General features: G+C 40.0%; 1 protein-coding gene across 3 annotated transcripts; it reads left to right on the forward strand.

Annotated features, from left to right (window-relative positions):
• The first annotated feature begins 4,073 nt into the window (after positions 1 to 4,073).
• znf451 (zinc finger protein 451) lies at positions 4,074 to 17,299 on the forward strand. 3 transcript variants are annotated; one of them, XM_051916349.1, is made up of 14 exons: positions 4,074 to 4,212; positions 4,450 to 4,537; positions 4,669 to 4,752; positions 8,052 to 8,165; positions 9,148 to 9,259; positions 9,336 to 9,483; positions 9,588 to 9,714; positions 10,373 to 10,532; positions 10,702 to 10,849; positions 12,992 to 14,469; positions 16,297 to 16,389; positions 16,559 to 16,636; positions 16,808 to 16,839; positions 17,137 to 17,299. In XM_051916349.1, exons 2-13 carry the CDS (start codon positions 4,484 to 4,486, stop codon positions 16,819 to 16,821), a joined length of 2,610 nt encoding a protein of 869 aa, XP_051772309.1. In that variant the 5' UTR covers positions 4,074 to 4,212; positions 4,450 to 4,483; the 3' UTR covers positions 16,822 to 16,839; positions 17,137 to 17,299. The 3 variants fall into 3 exon arrangements, with proteins under 3 accessions (XP_051772309.1, XP_051772307.1, XP_051772308.1); XM_051916347.1 differs by lacking the exon at positions 16,808 to 16,839; XM_051916348.1 differs by lacking the exon at positions 16,808 to 16,839 and having other exon boundaries at positions 4,106 to 4,244.
• The last annotated feature ends 197 nt before the right edge of the window (positions 17,300 to 17,496 follow it).

Genomic DNA, 17,496 nt, shown 5'->3' on the forward strand with positions numbered 1-17,496 from the left:
TACCTTTTGGCCTGCTGCACATGAGACCCTTACAGTGGTGGCTCAGGACCAAGGGGTTTTCTCCGAGGGGAAATCCTTTTCGCATGATCAAGGTCACGCGGCGATGCCTTCGTGCCTTAGTCATGTGGAAGAAGCCTTGGTTCCTGTCCCAAGGACCTGTGTTGGGGGCTCCTTGTCGTCGTGTAATGCTAACAACGGATGCTTCCCTCACAGGTTGGGGGCCGATCATGAGTGGTCGCTCAGCTCAGAGTCTGTGGGAGGACCATCTACTTTCCTGGCACATAAATCGGCTGGAAATGATAACAGTATTTCGAGCTCTCAAAGGGGCCTGAGGGGCCATCATGTGTTGGTCCGCACAGACAACATGTCGGTGGTCTCCTATATCAACCATCAGGGGGGTCTGAGGTCTCGCCATTTGTGCAATTTGGCCCATCGGATCCTCCTGTGGGCCCAGGGGAAGCTCCTTTCCCTGAGAGCAGCTTATATCCCGGGGCATCAAAATGTGGGGGCATACATCCTGTCGAGGCAGGGGCCGAGGCCCGGGGAATGGAGACTCCACCCCGAGGTGGTGGAGCTCATACGGAAAAACTTTGGCGAGCAGAAGTCGACCTATTTGCTTCGAAAGAAACAACTCACTGCCCTATGTGGTTTTCTCTTTGCAGCCCCTCTGGGTTTGGATGCCATGGTACAGACGTGGCCGAGGCTACGTCTGTACGCATTTCCCCCGATTGCTCTGCTCCCAGGAGTTCTGGAGAGGGTTAGCCAGGACAGGGTCCATCTCATATTGATAGCCCCGTTCTGGCCGACCCGAGTTTGGTTCGCGGACCTTGTGTTGCTTCTTGACGGCTCTTCTATGGAGATCCCCATCAGGCAGGATCTCCTGTCTCAAGGGGCAACATGATACTTCACCCCCGCCTGGAGTTGTGGAAACTGTGGGCCTGGCCTCTGAGGGGGCTAGGCTCATAGAATCCGGTCTCTCAACTGAGGTTGTGGAGACCATACTCCACTCCAGAGCTCCCTCCACAAGAAAGCTGTATGCATATAAATGGAAGTTGTTTTCTACCTGGTGTAGACAACGTCAGTTGGACCCTGTCCATTGTTCTATCAGCCTAGTGCTGCAATTCCTCCAAGAAAAGTTCTCGGATGGTCTATCTCCTTCTACTTTGAAGGTCTATGTAGCGGCTATTTCCGCCTATCGTGCTCCTCTGGGGGACTCTTCTGTGGGAAGAGATCCCCTAGTCATACGCTTTCTTCATGGTACTCTCCTCCATTTTCCAGTCCAGATCAGGAAAGACTCAATCTGCTTTGCCCGGTTAGGGCACTAGACACGTATGTCCACTGTGACGTAAAACTGAACAATTGTTTGTCTGTTACGGGTCTCCTAAGAGGGGAGGCCCTGCATCTAAGCAGAGAATGAGCAACTGGGTGGTCGAGGCTATCTCACTTGCTTATGAATCTTCCGGACAGCCTTCTCCTTTGGCTGTCCGGGCACATTCTACCAGGGGTATGGCTGCCTCAAAGGCTTTAATCTCGGGGGTCCCCCTCCATGATATATGTGATTCGGCTGGGTGGTCCTCTCAGCATACGTTCATCAGGTTTTATAACCTTGACTTGGGCTCCACTCCGGGGTCTGCTGTGCTCTAGTCTTAGGATAACAGACAGGCACTAGGTATTATGGCGTAGTTGGGATAGGGTTCCCAATGCGTATCGACGCAGCGTCGATGTTCCCATGAAAGGGAATGTCTTGGGTTACGTATGTAACCCTGGTTCCCTGAATAGGGAACAAGACGCTGCGTCGCCTTGCCATACTCCCTGCATGCTTGTGAGCGTCTTGCTTCAGCCAATCAGAAGCTGGTGTTCTTTGTTCTAGGTATGCTTTATAGTTTCCTGGTCTGTGACGTCACCCACCTCTGACGTTCCGTCACGCCATTGGTTCGATTTCACAGGTGCTTCACGACGTAATCACGCAGAGGTGATCCCAATGCGTATCGACGCAGCGTCTCTTTCCCTATTCAGGGAACCAGGGTTACATACGTAACCCGAGACGATTTTGCAGCAGCCTTGAAGGCTCGAACCCTGACCAGTTCTAAATGACTAAAGAAAGAGGGGGTTGAAACAGTAAAGCAAATATCTTTGTTCTTACAGCTCCAGGCTCAGCTCCAGCCCCTGAGTCTACTTCAGATTCCGCTCCAGCTCCAGAGCCTAGCCCAGAGAGTGCTACGCTGACCATGATGGCCATGGCCATCTTGTGCGTGTGGTTGGCACACACCCTCAAAATGCTCTCCATCCACAGAGGCCATCCCTGAGCTGCCCGCTCTCCCATACACAGCCAAGGAAGCCCTCCCTGACTGCCTGCACCTCCCTGGCCTCCTGAACTGTCAGCGCCGCCCTGGAGGCGTCCCGTTCTTCCGAAGTCGCCCCTTGTCAGCTTTCAGGGTGCCCACCCTCCCACCCCTTGGATTACTATGGTGTTAGGATGCGCCTTCAGGGAGGGGGAGGGTACTGTCACATGTTCATGTGTTTTGATTCATGTGTGTAGTTCTGTTCTAGTGTTTTGCTGTCTGTGTGTTAATTAGTTCAGTCTTCCTCTGTCCCCTGCCTGTTTGTATCCCTGGTTACTGATTGAGTTAGTTTGGTTCAGGTGTGGCTAGGTAATTTACCCTCTCTCATTTACTGTGTATTTAATTCCCGTGTTTAGTCCTGTTTGGTGCCTGTCGTCTATGTGTACCCATTACTGTGTACATGTTACTTTGGACTGGTTGTTCTGTTCTTGTTTTTGTCTTCCTGAAAAACCTGATTAATTCTGTTAGTTTTTTTTTTTTTTTTTTTTTTTTTTACAATAAAGATGGCTGCACTTGAATAGAGTTTCATCTCTACTGCAACCAGCCTGTGACAGATATATAATGCAAAGAAATGTAAAAATATATATTTTGTGTGCTTTTTGTGGAAGGTTATTTGTGTTTGGAGCTTGCATAGACATTTATGGTAAACTAAAATATACTTTTTATATAACTTTTTTGTATGTCATGTATTTTCATATATGTATTTGTAATTACATATTTGTAATGATGTTGCAAGTTAGTACATTTAAAATATATTAACTTTAAATGTAGTTTACAGCTTTAGTATGTTGTCAACACTTCAAAATGAGTGTTTCTTTAAAGCACTACAAAAGATTAAAACATATTGATTTAAAATGTACTTTAAATGAACTTTTACAATATATATATATATATATTAAATTGCAATTGAGCAATGTCTGCCTTACTGTAAGAAATTTTCCATTATAAATATATTTATTTACTTGTTTGTTTTTACGATTGTTGCTTCATCTGTGTTTTCCTGCTGCTGATAAACTGTAGGTGAGCCTCACATAGCTAAACGTCAAAGTTAAATTCATGTACAGTAAATGTTTCTCAGTTTTTAAGTTCTCTCTTGTTTTCAGCATCTCTCTCAAGCTCACTATTGAGGGTGTAAATGGAGGCTCTGTTGTCTTGCCTTGCTCTTCCACTGGGAATGAGCTTAAAAGCCAAAAAATGACCCTTCACTGGAAACACAATGAATGTATATGAAAACTGAATGTATATGACATAGCGAATGGCAGAGGATTGACACCAGATCAGAACCAAGCAGATATCATGTCCAATTTTACTGTAAACATAAGCTATATGTTTGGCCTTGAGTAATTAAATAATAATTCTCACTGTATATCATAAGGTAAATTGTACATTTTAAATAAATAAATACAGTATTTCACAGTCTTGTCTTGTAAAATATACATTTTCCTTGTCAACCATAAATGACTGTACAGTTACCTTTCTTTCTTTTTTTTTTTTACATTAAAATTGCTAACAATTTTATAACAATACATTAGGCTACATACAGTAGTAGGCCTGTGTCAGAAATAGGCTTAGCAGTTTTCCATTTATTGTTTTTTTTTTTTAATCAAGTTAATTAAAAAAATGTATTTAAAAAATGCACAATAGTTTCAATGTTATTATTTTTTAATAATGAAAAACAAAAAACAAAAACAAAACACGTGTTCATATCAGGTTCACATGGACGTTGGACGACTTTTATTTTGACGATGTTTCTTCCTGTAACGTCAGTCTTATCGCTGGCTTCCTATGCGCTCAGTTTTGGTAATGTTTTGCTAACTTTGAGGCGAACCAGCATTAGAAACTGTAATTTTGTCTTGACAGTGAATTGTTTGTAAGTATCATCGTTGCAGAACTTATTGTTTGGTGAGACTTTATCCCATTTTCTTGTCGACGAGTAGTTGAGATTCATGCAAGCTGTTTGCAGGATTGATTACCCGTTTTCCCTCTAGAAGGAAATAACTATTCACTTTTATTAACGTAAAATAATAATTAAACGCTAGTTAAAATATTAATACTTAAGCATGCAGCACTGAAAATGCACTTCATAATGCTGTCTTTTAATTCGCAGTGGTTGATGTAATGCTCCTCAGAGCACAGATGTGATGTCTGCCTCTACAGTCATTGAGGAGGTGGAGGATGATGTGGAGTTTGTGTCTGTAAGTGTGCTTAAAATGTCACTGCCTGGATTTCTAATTTGAGTTATGAGGACAGTTGTGTGGATCTGGGTCTTCTCACTTGAGAACTGGATTGAGTCTGTATATTAAAGCACTGATTCATGTTGTTTTAGGAGGGCCCTCTCAGACCAGTGCTGGAATGCATAGACCTGCTGAGTGACGGAGAGGATGAAGGAGGCTTGAACGCTGCAGACACCGTGAGTTTCTTCACACACTGTCTGCAATATACAAGTTAAAGGTGTAGAAAATGTGTTCATCGTTTATGCACCGTCATGTTGTTCCACAACACAAAAAACACAAAAGAAGTTTGGCAGAATGTCCAGTCTGCTCTTTTCCATCATGATTCATGCAGCCAAACTCCAAGTCTTCTGAAGCCATTTGATAGCTTTGTGTGAGGAACAGGTAATTATTTTTGGTGCTTTTGTAACTTAAAGTCAGCATGAAACAGAAGTTGTGATCATCTTTTTTTTCTCTGTTGTGACGTATATCTGAGTGAAACGGCTTCTGGAACACGAACAAATGTAGGGTGGGGCTTGATTTTGTCTGTGGGGAATTGATTGGATGATTGAATGGTTGTGGTTTGCTATTGGTGGATCTCATGTGAGTGACAGGTTGCCCCGCCCTCAAAATATGTAAATATGTTTTTTTGCCTTCCACAGAAGAAAAGAAATTCATATAAGGTTTTGAAATGACAAGAGGTAAGAGTAAATCAGGGGTGCCCATTCCTGTTCTTGGAGATCCTGCAGAGTTCAGATCCAACTCTGATCCAACACACCTGTCTGTAATTATCAAGTGCTCCTGAAGATCTTCATTAGTCGCTTCAGTTGCGTTTGATCTGGGTTGGAGCTGAACTTTGCTGGAAGGTAGATCTCCAGGAACAAGTTTTAGCACATCAGAGTAAACGATGATGGACTTAAAGGGTTGGTTCACCCAAAAATGAAATTTCTGTCAATAATTACTCACCCTCATGTTGTCCCAAACCCGTAAGACCTTTGTTCTTCTTCAGAACACAAATTAAGATATTTTTGATGAAATCTGAGGGTTTCTGAACCACACATAGGCAGCAACATCATTGCAGCTTTTGAGGTCCAGAAAGGTACTAAAGATATCATCAAAACAGTCATGTGACTGCAGTGGTTCAACCTTAATGTAATGAAGCGACGAGAAATACTTTTTGTGTGCAAAAACAAAACAAAAATAACGACTTTATTCAACAATTTGAACTGTTGTCATACGCAGTTGGCGTAGTGAACGCAGTTCAGAGCTTCCAGGTTCTACGTCAGAACGCCGACTCATTATTGGCCGGCTCCTGCGTCAGCATCACACACATGCATCACATGTACGGCGTCGCCCAATACTGAGCCGACGTTCGGACCTAAACACAGAAACCTGCACTGCGTTCACTACATCAACTGTGTATGACAAACAGTTCAAATGGGACATGTCCCCACCACTTTTTGCCAGGGTAAATATTGTACCCACCCCTTTTTGAAACTTCTCGCGGCACCAAAAAGTGGTGGGGGCAATACCAGTGCTGCACGGATGTACCTAATAGAAAAGAAACAGCTGGGATGTGTTGTTTTTGGAATCATGTTGAGTGACAAAATGCACATAAACGTGTCCCTGCTCTTGATATATAATCACTGATGAATATCTTTGGTTTTAATGAGAAAAGAAAAAAACTATTTGAGGGTGGATTAGAACCCAGAAACTCTGACACGCTTAACAAAAGTTCTACCACCAGACCATTAAGGCACACAATCTGTGTATTTATTCACTGATGTGAAGAATCTCAGGACTAACAATATTGTATTTTATATAATATATATATATATATATATATATATATATATATATAATATATATATATATATATATATATATATATATATATAGTAGATGTAAGGATTAAACTATCTTGTTAAACACGACTTCTGTCTCGATAAATTAAACTGCGTGTACTACGGAAATTGATTTCTGAACATTTTTTCTGCTGTTGTTATTGTACATGTCATTGTATTAGCACCCCATTCCATCTCCATTACTTTTGACCTAACTCCTTTATCACATTGATTTAAAAATGATAATCTTGTACTATATTGATATAAAAATACAAAGTGAAAGAAAATATATTCCATTCTTTGTTATTAACAAATGAAGTGCATTGAATATTACATTACATCACAGTTTCCCAGACTGGGGTTTCTGAGTTTATTGAAAAGCTATCAAGTAATGAAATCATGAAAATTTAAAATGGAAAAAAAGAAAAAAACTTAAAAATAAAATAAGTAAAAATAAAAACAATAAAACTAAAAAAGATTTAAAAACTTTTCAATGGTCATGTGACCATTAACTGACATCAGAGAACAGTGAACTTAATTTTTTTATTTATTATTATTATTATTATTATTATGGATTTAATTTTATTGACCTAACTTATTAACTTAAAATTTCAGGGCTTTCTTTAAGTAAATATATAAGGTCAAAGAGGTCCAGCTGACAAAAAAGTTGGGGAATCCCTGAATTGCATGTAAAATGAAATGATGTGATGTGTTTGAAAAAAAAAAAAAAAAAAATCCCTCCAAAGACTGTAATAAATGACTGTTTAAATGGCTGTTTTTTTAATATTTTAAACTGTAATTTATTCCTGTGATCAAAGCTGAATTTTCAGCATCATCGGTCTTCAGGGGCGTCACAGTGGCTCAGTGGGTAGCACTGTCGCCTCGCAGCAAGAAGGTCCGCTGTTCGAGCCCTGGCTGAGTTTGCATGTTCTCCCCGTGTCAGCGTGGGTTTCCTCCGTGTGCTCCACACTAAAGGCACCAAAGACATGCAGGTTAGGTGGATTGGACATGCCAAATTGGCCTTAGGATTAGGAGTGTGTCTGAGTGTGCGTCAGGAAGGGCATCCGGCGTAAAATCTATACCAAATGTGTGTGTGCGGATAATTCCGATGAAGCAGACCCTGCTGCAAATGAGCTGCAAATGTAAACTAACGCTAGGAAAATATTAGGGCTTTATGAATGATTATTTTATAGAAAGTTCAAGTGGTGTGTGTAAGGAATTGGAAGCAAGCAGAGTACAGTTGTTTCTAAAGCACGCAGTGCCATCTGCTGTTGAAAACTAAGCTCAGAATCGATTTGACAGAGAATCACGATGGATTCAGAAAATCTCTGAATCGATCCAGAATCATTTCTCGATTCGTGATGCATCGATTTATTGTCCTAGCCCTAGAAAATATATATTACTCCAGTCTTCAGTGTCACATGATCCTTCAGAAATCATTCTAATATGCTGATTTGCTGCTCAAGAAACATTTCTGATTATTATCAATAAAAACAGTTGTTTTTGTGAACATTTTGATACTTTGATGAATAGAAAGCTCCAAAGAACAGTATTTATTTGAAATACAATTTTTTAAAATAACATCTTTACTGTGTAATGTATCCTCGTTGAATACATTTCTTTTAAAAAGTAATTTGTGTCCGTGTTGTGCTCAGATCGAGGATCAGGTTGACCGACAGCGGGCTCATGCTGTGTCCACGCTGGACAGACTGGCCCGTCAGGTTGCTGTGGAGAAACAGGAGAGGGCTGAAAAGTGCAAAGCTTTCAAGGTTTGCCTCTTCTCAATCCTTATGGAAATGAAAAATATGCATAGTTGTTGCATATACAATCACTTGAGACTGAGTGATCATATATGCTTCTGTAGAATCCACAACTTTCTACTTCCTTAAAGTACTTATATGCATATTAAAATATAAATATATAAAATATATATATTAATATTTTACGATAATCTGTAAAAGTATATTTTTGTTTTTATCAAGAACTAGAAGTAGAAATTTCAATTTAACACATTTAGTGTGTTACATTATAAAACACTTAGTTCTTTAGAAAGTATGCAAGGAAATTACAAAATATTTAATCATGCCATGATTAAATAATCATGTAATTAGTTTACAGCCCTAAGTAAATAGTTTTAAATTTTACCACCATTTTTTATTTGATTATTTAATTTGCAATGCTTCCTTGAGGAGTAGCACCTTTTTCACTTTTAAACTTTTTTATTTTTTGCTTCAAATCAGTTTTTAATGATTCACCTCAGAGCAGGTTGGTTTGGTTTGTTACTTAGGACTCATCCTTTGAATAATTATTTTTAATGCCTGTGGAGACAATGAATTGTGAAAAATATTTCATTTAAGAAGATCATGTAATTTTTTTCCTTGAATATTTAACGTTAGAAGTTAAAGTGTAGCCATTTGTGATTTAAATATATTTAATAGTATTCATTTTTTATTTGTTTTAATGCATTTCTTCAGTGATGCTATTAAAACCTTTGAATTCTGTTCTGTGTGATCTCTAAAAAGTGACATTTGTTATGAATGATATATTTAACAAAACAAAATTGCATAATTTGTATCATTTTCAAATACTTCTTTGCATCAAATTAAAGTTTGTAATATAAAGTAAAATGATTCATCAATTTGGTTTATGGCTTATAACTATAAAACTCCATAAAAATACCCCTGGAACCAAGGCTGCTGGGAAAAGTGTGAGGTCACTGTTGAGCTCTATATTTTGTCATTTGTACTGTAGGAGAAGATTATTTCACAGCAAGCACATGGGCGACACGAGCTGTCGGTCAGCCGGAGTAATAATGACAGAGATGATGCCAAGCGTTGTGTGGACATTTGGCTAAAAATGCCAGGTCTGTAACTTCAACTAATATGAGTGTGTGTGTATGTAAGAGGGGTTCTTGTGCTCACGTTGTCTGGACTGCTCAGGATTACAGCCAGGCTCCATCAACTCCTGCTCACTGTGGAGACGCAGATCGGCTCCTGCTGCGGCACGCTTCTCCCCGCAGACCTGCCCGGTCATCAACTGCGGCAGAGTCTACGACAATGTGCCTTTGCTTGAGGGGCATCTTAAACGGTACTTAGCACAAGCTGCAAAATTGCATTGTTTACAGTTGAATTTAAATAATTGCACATTTATAATTTTTTTTTTTTTAAATGGTATTTTACTTTCATTGACAGCTTTGATCATTCACCGTGTGACCCCACTATCACCCTGAAAGGCAACCCTTCTTCCATCTACGCCTGTGTGGCCTGTGGACGCCACTTTAGCTCTAAAGAGTCGTGGAGGGACCATCTGGAGACTAAGGTTTTCAGTTTTATTAATATTTTCAGCTTTTCCATGGTAAATTGATTGGATGGTTGTGGTTTGCTATTGGTGGATCTCATGTGAGTGACAGGTTGCACCGCCCTCATCATCAGAGAAGAGAAGTCACTGCAAGAGGGAGGGGAAGTTATTCTGATTCAAGATTATAGAAACATGAATTTAAAACAATAATGATGTGCACGGATCATTCATTCATAATAAACACTGCAATATTCCATATGTACATTTTGATTTCATGGTGACTTTTGTTTGTATCATTGAATCTCTACAAGTTAAATACCACCCATGAGTGAAACGGTGAATGTTGAGAACTAATGTGCATTTGTTTACACATGTTCTGATGCAGTTTGAGGAGTATAGAGCTGTTTTTTGTGCAAGTGAGATGAGCATCACATTTTCCACCCTCTTTGACCTTTACAATTAAATGGGCCGGTTGTTGTTGCCAGGCTTGAGAAAATCTAAGTCTGAATGCATTGCCACACAAATTAAGACCAGAAATGATTGGAGATTATCTCAAAAGATTTAGGACAAATATTTTGTGCATTATTATGATCTTACTTAATTGTCTTATAATGGAAATTCTATGAGAAAACAGCGTCTTAAAGCATGCTCTGCCTCTTGTGCTTGATGTCATCTGTAGGTGTCCTCCTCCGACGCAAATGGTCACAGTCGTTCCCAGACCTATCAGCTGATTGTATGCTTTGCATGTCCTGCCTGTTACCTCCTCTTCAACATCAAGGACGAATGCCTTCAGCACATGTCTGCAAAAAACCACTTCACTCAGTCCATCTCTCTCTGTGGTGTGTGGTCGATCAAATCAAAACTGCACATGTATCATGACTCTGAACAATGGACTGGATGACACAGCTAAAAAATATCTTGACATTTCAGTTTGTTCAGAAATATCATCATTCAGCTTTCTGATCAAGCTTTATCATTAATTAATTTATTTGTTTTGAACATTTCCAGAAGCAAAACCATCAGCCGCGCCCGTGCCAGTTCCACGGTACGCGAAGAACCGCTTGATCGCTCTCTGTAAGGATATCAGCTTCAACGTCAAGTGCACAGCCTGCTCTAAGGTGCTTGCCTCGCATATGGAGGCCAGAGCACACTTCAAGTAAGTTTATATTGGTGTTTTCTTGGATTTAAAGTGCCCCTATTATGCTATTTTAATCCTACAACAGGTTCACATGCATCCAAGGTCAAAAAACACTGTAATTTTCTCATCATATATACACTGCAGCATCAGCTGTTTTTTCACAGTGTCTGAAACGGTTCGATCAAGGATTCGGTCTCTCTAAACCCCACCTTTAGGAGAGACTGCTGTGCTTGATTGGTCAGATGGCCCAGTCTGTTGTGATTGGTCGACCGCTTACCGCTTACGCCCGTTACCATATCTGAATTTCAGCTCTTCCTCCGCACTTTATACACAGTGATACGAACAGTAACGATGGCATCAGTTGTACCATATCAATTCCTCATCCTTTGGAAGTTCATGCGAAGTTGATTTGTTTTGGCAGCAGAAAACAGCATCTTCCTGACATGTCAAACACAAACCAAACTCTTCCAGTCTCAGATACAACTGCAGCGTTTGAGGGCGTGGCAAAGTATACGTTGTTCGCAGGCAGCAAGGCAGTGGATTTTGGCAATATTGTGATTAAAATTTACCTCATATAAACGCAATACTTCGATTAAAGTAATACGATTAAGCTCATAATCGTAGAAAGCATAATCGCATTAAGGCTAGGTGGTGTACGCTGATTTTAATCGCAATAAACAGGCATGTAAACACCTTAAATGCATTATTACCGCTCTGACCAAAGTGTGCATGTGCCCGGACATTTCATGAATTTCATGAATGAACTCCGTGACATTATTCTTAAGTTTTCTCTTCACCAAATCACTAAACTCAGTCAACACAACTCGCTGCGTAGTCTCTGCTCCGTATCTTCATCCAGATGGTGCGAAGAACGTGACGGAAGTGCAGGCAAACCCGGCATTGCGATGTTCATCATGACGCCGAATAATATCCAGTACATCCATAAAAATGTCTTTTGAATTTGATGTGAGTAGATGTGGCCGGTAACATGCATACTGTATGCCTATCTGAGTGTGGGATAACCATACTTATTAGCGAATAATCAGAATAATGAAAATTGCATGTAAACTGGAGTGAAGAGTTCTGCTCGTGTCATGTAAACATCTGTGATTAAGACCTTACTCTGATTATGAGAAATAATTGTATTATTGGTGCCCATGTAAAAGTAGTCAATAAAGATCATAGGCTGGCATTATGCAAATTTGTTCCAAACCTACATAGGTTAGACAGGAAGTAAAACCCTAATTACTGATGACTCATTTCAGGCAGTTTGCTTCTTTCATTTTGAAGGCAATAACTCCATCTATCTGCACTTTGATCTTTGAAACTTTGCAGACCTTTTACATTCACAAACAGCTGCATTAAATACTACAAAAAAGGTATCTGAGAAAAGCATAATGGGGTACTTTAAGTTTTATTTTCCTCAATCCATCGGAAAAGATGGATGTGTAAGCATGTTAAAGGTGCACTCATTTTTTTTTCTCTAGCCAGTACCACAAAGGTCTTGGACTTCATACTTAGATCTTTAGGTGTGCATTCGACATTTACAGATAGTATTGTATAAGTACACAATTTGCATGCAGTTTTGTCACCTGATTAATTATTCTGCAACTGATATGGGCTGGTACGATCTGCTTAAAAACCCCAGATTACCGTCTTTTTAAACCTTGCTTTTAACCCTGGGTAAAGCAATGTTTGAAAGCATTCAAAATTAGTGCCAAAGTCAATCAGTGTGCAACTAAACAGTGTTAAAACGAAACAATTAGTAGTTTAGGAACAAACAACCATTCATAAACAGATCAGTGCTTGCCTCATTAATATTCATACATTTTGTACAGTCACAGTGACTTTCTTGAAATGAATTTCATTTCAGAATTTTAGGGGAAATATCAACGTCAATGTCAAAAAAGTGATGATGAACAAATTCAAGTGAAAAAGAGACTTACTGTTTCTGTAGTATGCATACTTTGCACACTATGCATATTTTCAAGATGACCTATTCCATTACGAAATAAACAGTATACACCAGAACAGACTGTGAAGAATACTGTATATCCCATTTCATTTCCATCCAGATAGTGATAAAGTGCATCTTTGCAACATTGAGATCCAGGTTTTATTGTGCACTAACAACTCCATGCTTCTTGTTTGGTTTCCCAGTGTGCACTGCAGACATGGCTGCGCTATTGCCACTGCTGATCAAAGCGTGGCTGACATCATGAGGAAGATGGCGGTCATGGGTCAGTGCTCCTCATGCCTCAAACCTTTTCTTAGCGTGGGTCAGATGGAGGAGCACAAAGAGCAGATGAAACATGAGGTGGAGAGGGTCGACAGCATGGCCTGGGCCCTTCTTTACTACAGCAACTACTGTGAAATCCGAAACGCTCAGAAAGGCACGGCGCGTGGGGCCAAAGAGAATCCGAACGATTCACATGGGCCTTTAGCCAAGCGAAAAAGACTGGCTAGCTTAGATTCCCAAGTCAAGTCAGGAAAACGGTTCCAGCTCGCCTGGTTCTGTGAATGCGGTCTACGCTTCACAGAGGAGGATAGTGCAAGAAAGCACCTCCTAGCGGCAAACCAGATCTTTCACAAATGTGCGGTCTGTGGAAAGTTAATGGGAGAATCGTCCATAACGCGCTTGCATATGAGCCGTTTCCACGGTGGCGCGCATTTGTCCAACTTCCTTTTCCACTGCAGGCAGTGCAAGGTGGAAATGCCAAGGATGGAAGACATCATGGCCCATATTGGTGTGAGCCACAGAGGGCACAACTACTACCAAGAAAGAGAAGACACCGTAGATGACCGTGTCTCCTCTAGTATGTCCCCCAAACCGTCCACCAGTGCGGAAGCCAAAATGCTCAGGCCAGCCAGTTCCTCTTGTGTCTCGCCTCCGAAAGCCGAGTCTTGGCTCTGTCGGATGTGTGAAGACCTCTTCGACTCTGAAGCAGCAGTGCGGACACACTGCAGCGATTTAAGCAGCCACAGTTTCCAGAGGTTTGCCTGTGGCCACTGTCCGCAGAAGTTTTTCAAAGAGTCCACCCTGCGGCGCCATTGTGCCAACGAGCACGGTGGCGACATCGTCCTCCGCTACTTCTGTGGACTCTGCGAAAGCATGCTGTACGACACCGAGAACGAGTTTCAGGAGCATTACAACAGTCTGCACAGCCAAGATTATTACTGCTTGGAAAATGCTCAGAATACTTCCCAGGCAGCCACGGAAAACGCTGTTGAGAGTCCCATAGCGAGTACAAGCCATTCCCAACCTTGTCCTTGCATGGGCTCTGAGAAATCCAAAGAGGAAAGGAAACCCATTTTCACAAAGTGCATGAAACAGTTGGCTGCTGAAAACAAATGCAGCTACTGCTGCCGCCAGTGCGACAAGAACACGCCTGCCTACGCGGAGATGAAGACGCATATCCTTCTTCAACACAAGACCGAGGGCAGTGAGAAAAGTTTTGATGTTCTGTGCACCATTTGCTCACAGAGCCACAAAGATGTACCTAGTTTCCATTCACACTACCATAAGCATCACTGCCCGGCAGAGCCTTGCGCTTGTTCCCGACCCAACGGCACAGACGAGAAACAAGCCCCCACCGGCAACATCATAAATGCAGAGGAGATCTTCCCTCAGAGTAATGGTGAGGTTTATAAAGTTAAGGCCTGTTCACACCAAGAACGATAACTATAACGATAACTATGTTTGCGTCCACACCAATGAACGATAACGGTCTGCAGATTCAAAGTGCGTGCAACATGTTTTTGCTGTTCTTGTTGCATTTACACGGCTTTAACCAGCAGATGTCCTCAGCATGCTATGTTTCGAGTGAATCTAGTTAGTGCAATTGATCTATTCTAACAGTCAATTTAGCTGACAAAGTCAATATAGTGGAATAAAAACAACGCCTTTTTCACTGCAGCTTCAAAGGGAGCTAGATGATGTTGTTGAAACTAGCGCTGGATATCTGAGGTCATTTTGTTTTTACACTGTTTGCTAGCTTGGCATAATGATCTCATCGTTAATACTTTTCACAATTTATTCCGAGGGTATGACCGATTGTTTTCCATATATCCATTTCCTTTAAAGTATCCTTGAAAAGGGGGTTTGACTTGTCAAACATTAGTGGATTTTTCTTGACCTCGGCGATTAACTTCTCTGCAGTGTCGCCTGCCATTTTAAATGTGTGAGCCCTTAAATTAGAATGGGTCCTGATTGGCTGTCAGTGTGTTATCGTTCAATAGTTGGAAAAAAATTGTTCTGAAAGTGATCCCAAGGATATCGTTTTTCTATATTGTTATCGTTATATTTGTGGTATGGACTCTGCTATTCTTTTATATTTAGAACGATTTTTAGAATTAAATCTTTATCTTTATCATTATCTTTATAGTTATTGTTCTTGGGGTGAACAAGCCTTTACTGGCTTGTTTTTTCCCCCTTAATGACGACGCCAATAGAGTGCTGCAGTGATGACGTTTTTTTAGGCCAACCCATAAGTTTGCATCACCCTGATTCCCTTGACAAAAACTCAATAGGATTTTTCCATTGGCTTTTGGATTAATGCAGAAAATAAGCTCTCTGACCAACAAAAGCTTATGGTTCTTACACGTTTTGTTCTTTATGATAATCTTCACAAATGAACACAACTTTTGAATGTAGAAGTAAGAAGCTAAATGTAGGCTGTAAACGAACAACACTGCAAAACATTTTCCCTGGAAGTTTAGTTAGAATAGTGTGCAAGAGCATGATTATAAACACAACCAGGCTGTGGAAGTGACTAGTTAGTAGATGTTTACCTGTTTGACCTGATGATGTTTAATGTTCCCGACAACCTCTTTAGTCCCATTGAGCCACTTTCAAGACAAGTAAAAGCTTTTAAAAAAAGAGTTTATTACTAATGTTTTTATGTTGTAGAATAAAAACAGAGCTTGTGTTCACCACGGACCTTATTTCTGGCAAAAACCACAAAAAATCCATTGACTTCAGGATGATGGAAATGGAAGTTTTAAAATGCGCACCCATTTCTGGGTTTTGGCTTACAAAAATACATCATCCCTGCAGCACAGTATTGAATTATAGATCAGGTCACACTTTAGTTTAGGGTGCAATTCTCACTAGTAACTAACAATTAACTATGACTTTTTCCTCAAACTCCTAATTACTGCTTATTAATAGTTAGTAAGGTAGTTGTTAAGTTTAGGTATTGGGTAGGATTGAGGGATATAGAATATGATCATGCAGAATAAAGCATTAATATGTGCTTTATAAGTACTAATAAACAGCCAATATCCTAGTAATATGCATGTTAATAAGCAACTAGTTAATAGTGAGACTAATGTCTAAACTAAAGTGTTACCGTAGATCAGTTATCCCTTCAAATTCCACTACCAGTCTGGACAAATTTGACTAAATTAGTTTTTTATGATTTTAAAAATAACGCTTCCTGTTGTTGTTTTTTTTTTTTTTTCAGTGGAGGAGTTTCAAGATGTAAAGAATGCCATTACCTCAAGTGTTCTTGGTGTTAAAAAAGAGGTGTGCGTTTCGCAAGATATTGAAGATGAAGGTAGGTTTTCACCTTTCTCTTCTCTGGATTTTATTTATTTTGGTACTTCTATATTATTTCATTTTAGATTTGCAATGTTATTTTTTATCTTAGTACTGTTATAATCTAAATAGATATTATTTTACATGGAAAACATAATGTTTAAGTACCAATTTTTCTTTCTCCTTAGATACATTTGATCATGACATGAAACTGGCTTTGGCCTTGAGTGCGGAGGAGGCCATGAAATCAAAGGAGTTGGATATTGGTGGGTCATCATGATGATTTCATAATCTTGACACGTTTTTGTGACACGTTTTTGTGACACTGGTACTGAAGATGTTATTTCTGAACCGTATGGAGGCGGTACTGTACTTCTGAAGTCAGAGCTCAATGAGAGTTCACTGTTCATTCATTAATCATATGTTTATTTTGCCAGCTTTGCATGCATGAAGAGTATTATCATTGTGGGTATGTTTCATTTTTATGGAACTCTGTCTCAGAGTGATATTTACTGTAATAGATGGGATTTTAGGAGGGTCTCAGGAGCACATATATGGTGCTGGGGTTGGGTGTAACCGCACAGAGGTTGAATTTGTCAAGTTGAACATTGTGTCACTGCAGCGTCATCATGGTAATATGGTAATATCACTGGCTGGAAGAATTACAAATCTGCATACAACCATTCCTTAAATTTGATCTGTACATAAGGTTTGTTTTTAAAACAATATAACGTGATTTTTTTCCCCCCATTTTCTCATTTTGCAGAGATGGAAGAAGCCTTGAAAAGAAGCTTACAGGAGTTTTGATAAGAGAAGAGACACGGTTCTGTTTTCCCATGTCGTCCATGCACTGTAGTCATTAAACATGTATTTCTTTTCTTTCTGTGTTTTTCTTTTAAGTTTAAATAAAGGAAAGTAATTAAAATGGCTTTTCTTGTTCCTGTCTGAGCAGTATCTCATTGTGTTCTGGTTATTGTCTTCTCTCTGATGTAATCTTGGCCCTTGACCCTAAAAATGAATCCCACCCTCCTTTGAAATCCCAGAGGTGAACTCCTCCGCTCTGTCTGAAGGAGTGAATTACCCAGGGAAGTTCCAGCCCATGTTTGGAGATGTTACTCTGGGGTGC

Source organism: Ctenopharyngodon idella, chromosome 13, assembly GCF_019924925.1.
Source record: "Ctenopharyngodon idella isolate HZGC_01 chromosome 13, HZGC01, whole genome shotgun sequence".
NCBI lineage: Eukaryota > Metazoa > Chordata > Actinopteri > Cypriniformes > Xenocyprididae > Ctenopharyngodon > Ctenopharyngodon idella.

Excerpts from the sequence above, each read along its gene's own strand:
- znf451 (XM_051916347.1), top strand. The coding sequence starts at position 4,484 with ATGTCTGCCTCTACAGTCATTGAGGAGGTGGAGGATGATGTGGAGTTT. Across the intron at positions 4,538-4,668 it reads ATGATGTGGAGTTTGTGTCT|GAGGGCCCTCTCAGACCAGT; the intron begins GTAAGTGTGCTT and ends ATGTTGTTTTAG. Across the intron at positions 8,166-9,147 it reads AAAAGTGCAAAGCTTTCAAG|GAGAAGATTATTTCACAGCA; the intron begins GTTTGCCTCTTC and ends TTTGTACTGTAG.